This window comes from Protopterus annectens, chromosome 7.part1, assembly GCF_019279795.1.
Source record: "Protopterus annectens isolate FY-2018-M chromosome 7.part1, PAN1.0, whole genome shotgun sequence".
In the NCBI taxonomy this organism is placed as follows: Eukaryota; Metazoa; Chordata; order Ceratodontiformes; family Protopteridae; genus Protopterus; species Protopterus annectens.
In genome coordinates, this window is record NC_056740.1 from 139,674,314 (window position 1) to 139,690,603 (window position 16,290).

General features: G+C 40.5%; 1 protein-coding gene across 2 annotated transcripts in view; it reads right to left on the minus strand.

Moving 5' to 3' along the window:
• Positions 1–16,290, minus strand: part of ZXDC (ZXD family zinc finger C) — a 1,157,677-nt gene that overhangs the window by 634,826 nt on the left and 506,561 nt on the right. For both annotated transcript variants that reach the window (XM_044078595.1, XM_044078596.1), the window contains exon 7: positions 8,428–8,512. In XM_044078595.1, the coding sequence (XP_043934530.1) occupies positions 8,428–8,512 (85 nt within the window). The remainder of the gene's footprint in view (positions 1–8,427; positions 8,513–16,290) is intronic.

Sequence of the window (16,290 nt, forward strand, 5' to 3'; positions counted from 1 at the left end):
ATGCAGAAAGAATAGACTCCTCAGAATCAGAATCCTCATAGGGAGGTATAGACCATTCCTGATCAGAAGAGGAATCAGAATAGAAACCTGATCTGAAGATTCCTAATCAGTGTCTTGCCCAGGCCGCTTATCTGGAGGGGGATGGGAACCCCTGATCAAGGTAATAAGGTCTTCAGCCATTTTGATAATCTGTTTTTTAGGCATAGAGGCCTGTGCACGTGGCTCATGTGTCTTTTTTTAGTTTTAGAAGTTGCTTTTGTCTTTGGTTTTGCAGCTGTCGTCGGTTTGATATACAAATGAGGAGGTCTGAATACACCCTCAGAAGCCGGTGCCTGCTCAACGGCTCTGGACCCATCCGAGGAAGATACATCCGTCAGTCCAAAACCTTGAGTATCTTGCGGCATGCCTGACTCCACATGGGTGTCGGTAGAGGCCTGCGACTCGAAGGTAGCGGGTATCAGGGGCTGCAAAAGCGCCTCACTGAGTACCGGCGAACCAGTGACTGGCTTAGGAGAAGCTTAGTCGTCGGTTTTGGATCTCGACTGCCTTTCCCTGTCCTTTTCCTTGCGTTTTTTATGTACTCCGGTAGTCGGATTGCTATCTGACGACATTTCTGGGTAGTTAAATCTGTTTCCAAAATACTTTGATGCAAAAATATACCGACGCTAATAGTGCGTTAGTTAAATCTAGCACAAAACCAACAACCAGGCATGTTGTGATCAGGGCCTAGGCAAGGAATACAGTATAAATGAAAATCCTTATGAGGTATTTGCTTCCCACAAGTAATACAATTATTAACTTTTTCTGACATCGGTAAAAAGCAAGAAAAAAGTTTCCCCAATGGGGTACTTAGCTTTAGTGAAGACTTCGGTTCTGAAACTCGAACTCAATTTTCAGTAGTCGGCCGACCGGCACTTGCGAAAATGCTTCTGCTTCGGGCACGGCACAGCAAGAAAGACTAAAGAAAATGGCGTTGGATGCATGTTTTATACCCCTGATGACCTGACATCATGGAAGAGAAGACAGCAACCGATGCAGGACCCAAGACTTTGGAATTCAGGCTGACTGAGGGCAACCTGCCAGCAGATTACCCAAATGTAATGACTGCAACAGTGAAACACGAAGAACATCCAGTGTTGCCTGCGCCAAAAGGGACTCATCAGCAAGACTTTTGGTCTGTCCTTTTAGATTTTTAATAGAACCTATGGGAATAGGGGAAGTGGGGAAAAGACAAAGGTGTGTACTAGGCTAATGGCCCTGGAGTCTTTACAAGCCAATCCCAGAGGATTACCCTGGCATCGTGCCACCTGACCTTAGTTCCCAGTGCCTCTGTCGAGTAGAGCCACTGGAGTGATCCCCGGGGTGAATTTTCTATTTCCCATCCACTCATCAAGATTTCTCTTGAAGACCGCCAGTGAGGTGCGCTTGTTTGACATGTACAGGAAGTATATTCCATAGCATGGGCAGTCTCTGGGTTATGAACCTGTCCCTCCAGCATGTTCTGTTGACTGTAGTAATGAGGTTGAGGTCTCTGGAGCATGCAGTTTTAACCTGTGCAGCAGTAATACTGGGTGCCTGGCAATCTACTGGCATTGTGACTGGTCCTTGGGGGGGGGGGGGTAAAGTTGCCAATGAATCTGTCGGCCAGTATACTGGAAATATCTGTTGGCTCAGTATAGGAGGTACCCTTGTGCAGTAGCTCAGAGCAAATCTGAGTATTGCTGTGGAGATTCTTACATAACTACAGAAGACATTGTGGCTGTCTTTACTACCTGCTGCAATTCTGTTTTCATAGCTAGGTATAGAGGATTTGATGAGGGATCTGATAAGGGAGTTTTTCCAGCTTGGGACTTCACCTTATTCCTCCTCCTCCTGTAGAGTTTGTTTATGGCAGGGGACCACCAGATTGGCTTCTTTTTTTGGAAGACAGCATCTTGCTTCTATTCGGTATGGCGAGATCCATGCATTTGTTTACGTGTTCGTACAGTGCATTGGTGTATGATTCGGCAGTCATGCAACTATTCTCTATTTGCATGGGTGCCGTGAAGTTAGACACCTCTGTTTTTAGTAGCCCAAAGTTAGCTTTGGAGAAGACTTTCATGGTGGTTACCTTTGGGGGATTACCAAGGTGATTAGTTTGTGGATGGATCTAACCAGGGAGGATTTGATTATTGGTGTAGAACAATGATCGCCCATGTTAGTAATGACCAGGTCACGGATGTTGGTACCTCTATTTGGGGGGGGGGGGGGGGTAAAAAGGAGCTGGTCCAAGGCATTGGAATTAATGCATTCCAAGAAATGTTGGGCAAGTGCATTTGTACAGGAGTAGTTTTCCCAGTTAATGGAGGAGTAGTTGAAGTTGTCCAGTATGAGTGTGTTAGGTTGGACCTTAATATCCTCCAGGGTGCTTAGGAACATGGTTGGGGACCTACAGCAGGCTACGACCTGAATTGCTGTCTTAATTGCTGTCTTACCCAATGTTAGCTGCACCTGAAGTATCTCTAATGCATTATGTTGGGCCACCAGTCTGGAGGTGTGCACATCTTTTATGAATATGGAAACACCACCGCCTTTGGAGCTTCGGTCCAAGTTCTGGGGCTGAAAGGGGTGGAATGACTTATAGCCTGGCAGTGCAGAGGTGCTTTCTTCTGCCCTGAACAAGGTCTCTCTGTTACAGCACAAATGTCAATGTTCTCCATCTTAAGGAGTGCTTCGAGCAAGTGCATTTTGAGATTTAGTCTTCTAGCGTTGAGCAGCATGACCCTCAGACTGCATTTGTTTGTAGCTGTTACAGTGGTAATTTGGTCTTTGGAACATCGCCTAAAAAAGGCACTATAGGGGTGGCAAGAGCCTTGGCCAGTATCCGGAAGCCCAGGGGTGACAGATGCAGGCCATTTCTGGCAAAGCATCGAGATCCATCAATCATGTCATCCCAGGCAGACAGATACTGGATCCCCTTAGAATGACACCAAAAACATAGCCAATTGTTGAAATCAGTAATTTTCTGCTTGTACTGTGGTATCATTCTGGGTGATGGTAGGATGCTGCTTAGGGCTAGGGTCATACCAACCTGGGCTACATAATCCGAGAAACTCCTCCATGTCTCTTTTCATGTAGTCCAGGGAGGTATGTCTCAGGTCATTCACAACCAAATGTACAATAACGGAGTCATATTTGTACATGTTGTTGAGGGACCTGAGTGTGTGCGTTATGTGGCGGATCCTGACACCTGACAGGCAGCTGTTACTTTCTCCTTATTCAACCTAGTGAGTGGGACATCAGTGTGCCTCACTATCGAGTCACCTATGACTAGTGTGTTGGGCATGCTGTTTTGCCTTAGGGGCTTTGGTTGAGTGGCACACTGTTTAGGAGAGTTATGTGTCTCGTGATTAGTATTGTGTTGTGGTAGTTGAGTGCGTTTCTGCCTTGGAGGTCTCTGCTGTTTGGGTAAATTTTTATTGAGAGCCTCTGTGAAGGTGGGTGTGTAGTTTGTGTTTTTATGTGAAGGCAGTGCTGGTGTGCGTTCTGGAGGGCTGCGTGTTCCATGTGGTGTGGTGCAAGTGTTGACCTTCTCCTCTTGACCAGCTATTCCAGTCTTGACTGGAGAGTGCATGGTTTCCAGTTTGGATATGTAAGTGCATTTCTTGCAAGTCTGAGTGTTGGGAGGTAAGAGGAGAGGGTTGTCTGTGTACATGAGGCAGTTGCTACATTGCCTCAGGATGCCAAAGTTCACCAGGTTAATAGGAGAAAGCACAGGGAACTGACCTTTAGATATGCCTGGAGGGCTGGGCATTAATAATAAGTACTGGAGCTGTTTCCTTGTAGAACGTTTAGTGCTGGTAGCACTTATGTGTTGTACAATAATTGCTACAAGAAGTCTGGTAAAGTGCTAGACTAGTAAGCTAGTAAAAGTGCAGGAGTGGAGAGAACTAGCAGAGCTAAGGGAAAAATTTAAGAGCAGACTTTGGCACCACTCAGAAGCTTACAAACAGCCCTGGATACAGCAAATCTGTACCTGGACTAGACTAGTTACAGGAAAGGCAGGAAAGAAGCGTAAACACGGGCTTTTAAACCAGAAAGTTGAAAGAGATGGAAAAGCTGTCCAAACGGCCAATAAACTACAATTTCTGGGTCAGAAACCACTCCTCTTGTGGTAGATATGCTACCTACTGCTTACCATTCCCACTGATAACCTATAAAAAAACAGCAGCCATCCTCCAAGCCTGGGGACAAGGAATCCTGGAGCAAAACAGTAAGAGGTGTTTGTTGCAAGTTGAAGCAAGTAGTCCACAAATGGGGAATTCCCTCAGACCTATGTGAAGGAAGACGTTCCTGTTCAACACCCATCTGAGAGAGTCTCTTCCATAAACCTGCGTAATGAATATGCAAGAATATTGCCTTGGGAAGGAATGTAAACTACTTGCAAAGGGAGTATCTTTTACAGTTGATACCTGACTGTTTTAAACACCAAAATACAAGAACAAGAAAGGAAGATTCTCTAAAATGACACTTACTCGAGCAAGTTCACATCAGGCACAGGTAACACCGATGACTAAGCGAACAGAAAGACAGAGACAGGTGTGCTACCTGCATTCAGACTGGTGGTAAGCTAGTTTGAGAATCTTCTGGTCATATATCCACCCTTACTTCTGTTGGTTCAGGTCATAAGTCGGATGTATGACCATATGGAATAATTTTTTTTTTTTTGGCTCTGGTACCCCAGATGGATATCAGGTTACCTCAACAAGATAACTCAGTAGTAGTGGAATACTGCAACAGTGACGTAAGGAAGGGCATCGAATGCTACATACAATATCAGGAGAAAGCTATGGTATAATTTTGCTGCACATGCCTGCAAACAGCCTGTAAAATGCAAAGTCTAATCCGATTACTGTTCTCTTGATCAACTTCCCCAGGAAAGTTCCTCATGTCCAGGTGAATGAAACCAGATGTTGCAAACCTGTTTCCTTAGCACTATTCACTCATCTTTACCTCAGCTTCACTCGCTAAAATTTCTCTGTACTTATCTTACGCCAATTATTGGAGGCTTAAACTGCACTGTACATAATGAAGCACATTTGTCTAGCTATCTATATATACATATATTATGTACACACATAAAATATATCTATATCCATCCATCCATCTCTGCTTACTAGATTTAAAGGTAATTACTAGACAAAAAGACCCCAGGGGGCCTTTCTAAGCCTAGCAATGCTTCCCAAACATATCTGATAAGTTTTGATACAATATGGTTACTTTAAGGGGATATATACAGGCTTGGGCATGGATGGTCAAGCATTTACATGCTGTCTCTAATGGAGACAAAAGTGCCAAATCAGGAATAAATTTCCAACTCCCATATCCAATGGTAAGAGAGTAGCTGATTTCCCATACTAGGAGATGAACCCATGCTGCCCGAGAGAAAATCAGGAATGTAGAAAAGACAAACCAAAGCAGGAACAAGCAGCACCCCAAAGTCTTCAGCTCTTTATTAAAAATAACTTGAGTAAAAAGATGGTAGCAAATCACAAGTTAAGTGCTTTTCGTCTAGTTTAGTAACTAGACTTCTTCAGACAACAAACAGCAACTCAAATTCACTTAAATACACTTCCCCCTTCTTTCTCCTATAAACTTAATTACTTAATATGCACCAATTAGACATAATAAATGACCTTAAACTTTGCAGCATAAATTAAGTTAAACAATCATTGCTACTAATTGGTACAGCATACAAATATAGTACAATAACATAAAATAGAATAAAATAAAATAAAGTAAGCTAATGTACTTAAAAAGATAAACAAAATAAATCATATCAGCCTTTACATTCCAAAATATTAGTTAATTACAAAGCTAAAATGTTTTGAAATTATAATAAATAATGTATTTATTTATTATAAGTTCAAAACAATTTGCCAGGGCTTGTAAATTTCCTATGCATAGGAAACTGACTAATTATAAACCCCTAAGGTTAATAATTATTGCATTTTAGTTTTATAAGTAATTAAGTAAATAGGAGAAAGAAGGGGGGTGTATTTAAGAGAATTTGAGTTGCTGTTTGTTGTCTGAAGACCAGTTTTTTACTCAAGTTATTTTTAATAAAGAGCTGAAGACTTTGGGGTGCTGTCTTTTCTACAGTTTGTGGTGCCGTTTGTGTTTCTTCAACAGAAAATCAGGAATCCCAACAACTAGACCAAATTGGACATCCCCAATCTGCAGTTTTACATTCTTTATATGCTGTTCCTTCAATTATATGGCATCTCTAAGAGCAATACAAATCACTTTTCTCCTATTAGCAAATTGCTACTCCTAAAGTTTAACAAACATATAAAATGCATATCTAGAGATCCCTAAACAGAAACAGACTGGCCTTCTAGTCGGACTATCCAGGCATCAAAATGCAAAATTAACGAGTTTGATGCGTAACATACTAAATTGTACAGCCCCCAAAACTATGGAATTGTGCACACATTTACAACCGTATTACTATAAGTAAGAACAATGATGTTGAAAGAGGTTTGAAAAATCTGAACCTTACCACTCACAAAAACAATGACTATGGACTCCAGGCCAACACGTAGGGACTCTGGCTGACAACTTCCCAGACTATTGCAAGTTGGGAGCTATTATTAACTCCCCAAATGATACTGACATCCTATGGAAAAGGCCTCACTGAGACCAACGACTGGTGTCAGAACCATGGCCTTAAGCTCAATGCCAAAATAATGTGTCACCATCCCTTTGGGAAAAACCCGGTTCCCATGAATTACCACATCGAGGATAGTCCACTGAACACAGAAGGCATTATAAGAGATCTGGGAACACAGGTTGACAGCATCCTCTCTTTTGACCATCACATTGCCACTGTGGTCAGAAAGTCCTATGTGGCACATCTCATTACTAAGGGTTTTGCATCCAAGAAGAAAGAGGTCAAGGTCTGCCTCTACTCTTCCCTCATTAGGCCAATCAAGTATAATGCCCCATTTGGCATGTACCTCACTAGACACCTGCAACAACTGGAGAGGCCGCAAAAGTACCTCACAAAGATGATCCTAGGCATTAAACACTTGTCCTACATGGACAGACTCAAAAAACTCCAACTATTCTGTCTGATATCACATACTTAGAGGCGATCTCTGTTTAACTTACAAAGCCATGTCTGACCCAGTTCTGTTAGAAATGCTACATCTAAAGAAGCCCCAATCTCTCCGTACCACATGCTCCAGAGACCTCTACTTCATTACCACAATCAACAGAACAGGTTCCTCACCCATAGACTGCCCATGCTATGGAACAGACTTCCCATACATGCAAACAAAGCACCTCACTTGTCTTTCATCAACAGAAATCTTGATGAGTGGATGGGAAATAGAACATTCACGCCGGGGATCACTCCAGTGGCTCTACTCGACAGAGGCACTGGGAACTAAGATCGGGTGGCACAATGCCAGGGTAATCCTATGGGCTAGGCTTGTACAGGCTCCAGGGCCATTAGCCTAGTACACACCTATGAACCTATGGAAATGCATGAAGGAGAGAGAAGAGTTTAGCGTATGCCAGAAAAGCTGTGGTGAACATTTTGACACTTCAAAGAAGGTAAAAAGAGTGAAGAAATTCTCTCCCATTTCCTTATCCCTTCTGTAGCTCAGGGAAATCCTCATTTTCCTAAGCAACCAAATACATATGGAGTAGAAAAGGTACACAAAACTATCATCAAAACCACATTCAGGCAATATTCTGTCATTCTGACTTCTTTGTGTGGTTATAAGCCATACAGGGATAAGAAAAGCTCTGCTAACAAGCATTTCATTTTTTAATTACAGAAATTAAAAAAGTAAATATAAGCTTGCAACCACTATACATACAAAAACTCAGGTCCAGGTAAACAATCAAAGTCAGTGGAATACCTAAAAGAAGCAAGAGAGGCCACTGACAAGAAATAATACAATGAATTATCTTGTGATGTTGTGTATACAATACCACATTTATCATTACCAGGTAAATACACAATGATTGTGCTGCCTCTTCTATAACTGGCACTGACTGCAAAAAGCACTTCTCTGGAATGAGGTCAATGCAGATACCTACAATGAGAAGACCTTGTACGCTATTATAAATATTGAGCTAGGGTGGCTGTGGGTGTACAGGGGTGGAATCTCCTACAAAGCAAGAATCTGCAGCTTAGTTCTCTAAATCAGCATAGTAAATGAATCACACTTCAAACCCATTTTCTGGGACGTGACTGGAATTTTAAGCCTCTTGTTTCTGAACAGAACTGTAACAGCCCATTTATAGGTCAGCTCCTAAGTATTCCATCACAGTAAACTGTTAAAAAAACATTTGGGCTGAACAGTGAAGACAGAATGCCAGGGAAGATAAGGCAATAAACAAGGCTGCTTGAAATTATACTAATGTTTCAGTTACCTGTACTGTTAACAGTCCCCTTTTGTTTCTTTTTCTTTGCTAGCTGAATGGCTCTGTAATCAGTTCTTGCCGAACCTCCACTCTCCTATAAAAGCATGACAAAAACGCAAAAACATTTTGAAGCATAACACATTACTCAGTGCACTTTTAACAAAAAAAAAAAAAAAAAGGCAAAACTTCCCACAAGGTACTATACCATTATCAAAATACAGGTAAAACTATACAAGACACAACTGCCAATTGCTTTCTATGGAAAAAAAATGCTTTCTCTGCAGATTTAAAAGAAGGCACACTGGCTAAACAAGCCCAAAGGAAAAATTATACTGAAAAAACAACCATTTGTTGAACAACTGAGCTGGCTAAAAGCAAGAGTACTTCTGTCTAGTTTAAAATACTAACAGGTACTCTCCTCCCATGCCTCAAAACTACAAAATACCTCACTATTTGTGGATCTGTTACATTCCATTTGAAATTAACACCTATTCCCTAAATCTGTACTTCATGGCTTACATGCTCTGGCTTCATCAAATAAATACACATTATGAAGCAAAAAGAACAACATTGTACCTAAAAATACAATCCAAGGCATTCCAGCTTATTACATGCAGTAGACAGGTCCTTCAGTAATTTCAAAGCTTCTGATCTGGGATCTTTTCACACAAGACAAAGGGACCCTCATCCACCTGTTCTCTGAGGATGTGTATACAGTCCAGGAGGAGGCCAGAAAACCAAATAACAGAAAACCTTATTCAGCCAAATGGAAAAGATTTTTCAATCTGGTGTTTGAAACAAAACCAGGCCCCACTGGCAATAGATATTTCCGTAGTTTTATCTTATTAGCTTGAATCAGAATCTGAAGGAGGAAAATAATGAAACCAAAATGAAAAAAAAAATGATCTACTTAAGAGGGTGCCTGTATTAAGTCGTCTAGCCATAGGAATATTTGAAATTCTCTGAAAAAGGCTATGACTGGTGTCAGACACTTTGTGAAAACCATGGGGGCTGCAGATAGTCCAATGGGCAAAGAGAACTGAAAGTGTGTTGATCAAGCTGAAAATCTCAGAAATTTACTGAAAAGTATGGATTGAGATGTGGATGTAGGCATCCTTCACATCCATGGAAACCAGAAAAGTCTGCGGAAAGATGAAGGGCACAAGAGTATGGAGTGCAACATCTTGAATCAGGGGACCTTGAGGAAAGTGTTGAGAAGGGACAAATCTAGTATAGGTCTCAATTGTCCTTTTTTTAATACAACAAATAGTCTGGAATAAAACCCTCTTCCCATGTGCTGGTGTGGTACATGTTGTATTGTACCTTGGTTGAGCAGGGCTTGAATGACCTTCGTAGGAGCTTTACCTGACTAGGAGGGGGATGAGAGATGCCCTTTAATGGAGAGATTTCCTTCCAAGCCATTCTGTAATCCAGACGAATAATGGAAAGGACTCATTTGTCTGTGGTAATGAGCTGCCAATTTGCTAAAGACAAAGTGAGTCTTTTTGATTGGGGGGGGGGGGGGGGAGTAGTCAGGCTGATACGTCTGGTTTAATTAAATCTCTTCTTAGCCATTTCTTGCTCCTTTGTGGGAGGTTTAGACTCTCTGCAAGAGAAGGAAATGGATTTTTCTGGGTAACTTCTTTGATATCTAAGGACAGACATGAGGAAAATTTGTCTGCACTCCATAATTTTCACTTGTGCTCAAAGTTATAGATAAGATGGCTGCATCACGCGCAAATAAAATCTCTATTCAAAGGCGAATCTAGTAGCTTGGCTTTGATGTTCTCAGGTAAGGATTGAGAGTGAAGCCATGCATACCTTCTGATGACAGAACCAGTAGCAGCTATTCTGGCTGAGGCTTCCACTGCATCACAGCTGCATTTGATTTAATGCTTAGTCATCTGTGAAGTCTGGGCCATCACAGACATGATTTGCTGCTTAATGACTGGTCCTACCAAAGAAGCAAAGTTTAACTTATATTACCCAAAAGAGACAGTAAATTATTTAGTCATCTGAATCGGACACTTCAGACCTTGGAAAGCCAAAGTGGAAGAGGGATATGTCTTTTTTCCAAGTCTATCTATTGCTCTACTATCTCTATCAGAGGGAAGGACATTAGCCACAAGCAGAAGTTTGAAGGGCTTATCCACTGAAATGGAAAAATCAGAAAGGTCTGCCAAAAGATTCTTCTACATAAACTTTTGATATTCAGGCACTCTGTAAAATCTATAAGGCTTTTTAAAAGCTGGTGGTTGAGAGTCAGGAGCAGTGGAAGTAGGGGCAAAGGCATCCAGAAAGGGATTTAGGTAAACTGAAACTTGTGCAAGACTGCCTACCTCTAGCAAGTTACAATACCCTTTTTCACATCAGAAATTTGTCTGGATTCCCACTCAAAATGCTTCATCAAGTTAGAAATGATATCTCCAAATAAAGCTTCCTCTACAGAACTTTCAGGGGATAGGGAGTCCTCATCAACACAGGCCACTTGGCCTGGGGAGTCAATCTGAGAAGAGTAGGCCACAGACTGTCCTTCTTAATTAGACTCTGCCTCATCATCCTCTAAGGACGATTTCAGAGTTCTCTTGTGCGGTGTAGCACGAGTAGGAACAGGGGTTTGAGTACCAGGGCTGAGACTGAAATTGGTCAATACTGATCAATGCACTACCCTGGTAAACAAATATAAACAAACAGGCCATTGGAAAAATCCAACCACTCCTTTTCCTGGGACATCTGAGGAGAGAAAATAAGTTACGTTTTACCATAGCTTGGTATCTGTGTTGTCTTCCTTCATTCAACCTCACTATAGGGTCTTGGATCCGACTCGGCCACTTTCTACAAACTTGGATCCGCCTGTCAAGCTCCTCCCTCATACCCACTATGCCCTGCATCCACCCAACTACCTCAGATTGAGTTTGCCAAACCCAGGCATGCCACACTCGGACATCAAAGACCAGCAGAACAGGCTCAGACATAGGACTTAATAGTCCTGAGATTATCCAGGTTCCTCAAGAAGAAAGGCAGGGGGATGGGTTGGGTGGGAAAGTGAGGGTGAAGACAACACAGATGCCAAGCTATGGTAAGACATAACTTTTTAATCTGATGATGTCTCCTTCATTCAACATCACGATATGGTCAGAGTTCCCAGATACAAGAACCTTGGGTGGCCTTCATGGAAGGACATGCTGGAGCACCATCGAGCCAAAGGAAGCCCTGCTCCTGGAAATAACATCCAACTTGTAATGTGACACAAAGGTGCGATTATTAGACCATGGAGCTGCCGCACAAATGTCATCAACAGAGGTTCTGGCATAGAAAGCTGAGGAAGTAGCCACAGCTCTGGTAGAATGTGCCCTAGGAAGTTTAGGTTAACTGCAACCCTCTGGAAGAATAAATGAAAGAAATGCAGTCTGAGATCCATTTTGCCAAGGTAATTTTCGATACCGCTTGTCCAAGTCTATTCGAAGAAAAGACTATAAAAAGCTGATCAGACTTTCTGTACTGTGTAGATAAAAACAGAGCTGTCTATGAAAGTTTAGAAGGTGAAAAACATACTCTCCTTTGTTAGAAAAATTGGAAAAGAACACTGGTAGTTGTATGGACCAACTGATATTGCTTTCTGTAGCTACTTTAGGTGTAAAGGATAGATTACTGCATAAGGACACTATCTTGTATCTCTATGGAACAAGATGTAAGGAAGTTTAAAAAAAAGAGCTTGAAGCTCAGAAAACCTCTTGGCAGAAGTCATGGCCACCAAGAGAACTGCTTTCCAGGACAGAAACTTTTATGTCCTGAGTAGCTGCAGGATCAAAGGGGCCCTGTGTCAATGCCTGCAGCACCAGAGTAAGGTCCCAAGGAGGAGAATGATCCCTAACTGGGGGCCTTAATAAGAAAATACCCTTCAAGAAGTATTTACATAATCTGAACATAAACTAGGAACGGGTTTGACTTGCTGTGTGAAAATTAGAAATAGTGCCTAACTGCAGCTTAATAGTTGAAAGCTAGCACCCTCATTGAAAACGGTACTCCAACAGTAACACATCTGAAACAGGTGCAGAGAACGGGTCACTGCTCCTGTTGGTAGCCCAAACAACAAATCTTCTCCACTTGCTGTTGTAGACTTTCTTAGTAGAAGCCGTTTGTGATGCCAAAAGAATTTTTCAGATCGAGGACTGAAGCATGGACTGTCTAATCAAGGCTAGAAGCGGAGAAACAGAGCGGTCAACTTCAGGGTTCGAAGATCTGGGTGTTGTATCCCTGACGGGTAAGAAAGGAGGTCCAGAGTGGGTTCCAGTATCCAAGCAGGATACTTCAGATGAGACCAGAGGAAGGGGAACCACACTTGGTGAGGCCAGAGAGGGGCAATGAGGATGAGTGAACTCTTCAACCTGCTTGCCTTCTGAAGAAATTTGGGAATGAGTGGGAGAGGAGGGTAAACATGCAGCAGGTATGGCACAATTTCCCTATTTTTAAATGATATTCCTAAATATTATACATATATGTGAACATATACATAGGATATTAATATATACATACATATTTATATTTGTTTAATAGGGATACTGGTGTGTATTTTTCATAATTGAATGTATATTGATACAACATTTTTGCACATTTTGGTGCACAAATTTATGATTAATATGAACATTTGTATACACATCCATTATACTTACAGGATGTTCTATCTTTGATTATTATTATAATCAGTGTTTGCTGTTTCTATGGATGAATTAATTTTTGTATTTTTTGTATTTCATTATTATAATATTTAGTAGCTTGGTCTCATTGATTTACCGTGTTTTGGATTCTCATGTATTATTCATGAGCAATTGCTTACCAGTGTGCTCATTGGTAAGCTTAAGGTATTTATTTGCATTTAAAATTGTAATTTTCAAGTCTGTTTTTCAAACACTGAAGAAGGCATATTTCTGCCGAAACCGGTCTGTTATAGAATAAACTATCAGTTCTATACATATTCTTTTGGGCTGACTTTCTGTTACCATTGCTGACCAACTGTGTTTGTTTTGGAATTGGTCTGGTCGTGCATCACCTACGGGCATAGCAATTGGTTTCTTCCTTGACTTTTGGGCTGTGCTGTAGGACCTACGGATCGTCCGCCATTATCTGTGAGCAGAGGACTCCTCTCCTGATTGTATTATGGATCACACATTCATCTAGCATCTTTCAGGTTGGATGAGTGACTTTGGAAGTAACAGACAATTATTTTATGTTTGCGTTATGCAGTTGTAAACATTTTATTTGAGATTCAAGCTACGACTACGCCAGTTATATTATCTAGCGGTTGGGCCTGTGTATTGGTGAATTACTCGACCATTTCTTTTCAGTGGGACTCTCTACGAAGTGGGTATTAATTTATTTATGTGAATTTCGCACATACATCGTGTTCTCTACAATATTTCAACAAGGTATGCTGGTGGACTTGAATATCTAAAGTATTTTTGTGAACATTCATGTGTTTGGAGATTGTTGTGTGACTGTTTTGTACATTCGCAAACGCGACGGACATTTTGAGGTACTTTTCACATATTTTCTTTATTTCCTTCTGCTTTTGGCACGAAATTATTGTTGAATCCATCATTTGACTACCAAGGAGGATTTTACATGGTGAATGTTAGTGACTTTTTTTCATCGATCAGCGTGGAACAGCGTAAATACTTTTTTGGGACTAAATCTATGAGGATACCATTTTGGACTCTGTTTATTCAGAATTTTGTGCTAACTTTTCTTTTTTATACATATTTTTCACTTCTATACTAACTTGGCATATATTACATAAACATTTTTTTGCATACTATTGCAGGGATTTGTTAAATAGATAACGGTGCTTTTTGGATTTGCCAGGACAGAGCATCAACACAAAATAATTATATCTCCTTTTTATTATACCAACGAAGCATTTTTTGGAATTTGTAGTTTTCCTCAACTGATTTTCACATAATTATAACAGCATATCTAGTGGTTGGGGCTAACACATCACAGGCATAGTTTGGTTACAGGACCAAATCATTTGTTTTGGTCTATTATTTACAATATAGTTCATTATTGGAAATTATTCCTGTATAGCAACACCTATTTAGTGCAACAAAACATATGGATGTAGGCAACTGTTTTATTTAAAATATTCGATTGTTTGTGGTTGTATGTATAAAAATATACCTTTTTATTATATACATTGAGTTAGCAGGGGTAAATGAACAATATAGGCTGAGTTTATCTAGCTTCTTGTGGTCAACAATATTTTTGCTTACCACCTTGACATATCTACAAATATATAAAAAAATTGTTTTCAATATTGAACTGTTTTTTAACATTTAGACATTCAGTTCTATAGCTTGGGACAGTTTTGTCACATATGTGAGCTGGTCATTTTTGCATCAGGTAGTTTGTAGATATTTTCCTGAACTATATTTTTTAAATTTATTTGAAGAATTAATATACAGTGCTCCAACTGATGAGTCGGGATAGCCATATTCTGGTTATATACTTGTTAACATTGTCATTTTGCTGCTAGATTTTACTTTTGTATAACCAGTTATAGTCACTGATTTCTGTGTTTTTGTTGCTTTATTACCATCACAGATAGCAAGTATTTTATAATATTGTCTAGGCATTGCTTGTCCGGTCTTTTATAAGGCTTAATCTGTTTTCTAAATTTATATTCAATGTTTCTTGTGTTTATCCCCGAATTGTCAGTCAGTATTTGATAATAATTCCTGTGCCACATTTAGGTGGTTATATAACAGTGTTACACATACTTACTTTTTCTACACTGCTACAACTTATCCAATACCTATATAGGATTGGGGGTTTTTTACAGATCATTGGACCCTCTTGTTGATGTGGTTTTGGGTCTCTCTGACTGACTTCTGCTTCAATTAGATCAAACATTTAGCTTTTTCTGGCTTGTCAATTAATTTTCTATTTAGACATTATTGTCAATTTGGTGGATTTGGCACTTTGTCACAGCATGGACCTTGAAAGCATACTTTCTGGTTTATGTGCCGATCGGGAGGATATTGGAGTCTTTGGGATCCATACCTCACCAGGAAATAATCCTAACAATACTGAGCAACAAAGATCTTCGGATTGTGATTTATGCTTCCATTCCCTTACCAAAGGCCTCAAAAACCTCAGGTCAAATATATGGCACCTGAAATTATTCAGGGCATATTCCAACAAGAATTACTCCTAGGGGCTTACGAATACGGCTCCAACCTCTGGTAGGCAGACCTGATGAAAAATTGAGTAATGATTGGAATGAAGCCTTACAAACCGGGTCCATGTTATTTGTGAATCTTCTCTTACAATATTATGAAAGGATAGTGGATACCAATATTCAGGAGGTCAAAAAGTTATGCTTAGATTGTAAAAAATTTGAAACACTCCCCAAATTTAAAGATACTCTACAGAGACTATCAAAAGAATTGACAAATCATGAAAAAGTTATTAAAGATAGGAAAATCAAAAAATTTCACAGAGATTTCTCTGATTATCAGAGGGACGCCCCTTTGAGCTCAATCGCTCAGTCAGATTTGCGGAAACCAGCCAGGGCTCCAACCCTAATCACACCAGGAAGAGACCGAGATCTATACTAAAGAATAGGGAAAGGTCCTACAATAGTACATCAAGAGAGGAGTCCTCTCCTACAGATTATGACAGCACTGGGGAAAGGGACACACCACATCGAAAGAAAACTAACAAAAATATCCCTTTAGGCATGGTTCAAGGCACAGAGGGGGTAGAAAACACAAGAAAAGATCCATTAGAACACTCCCTGGAGGAATTAATCCAGAACTTTCTAGTGTAAATCAATCTCAGCAACCCATCCATAATGTTTTGAACTTGTCGAAT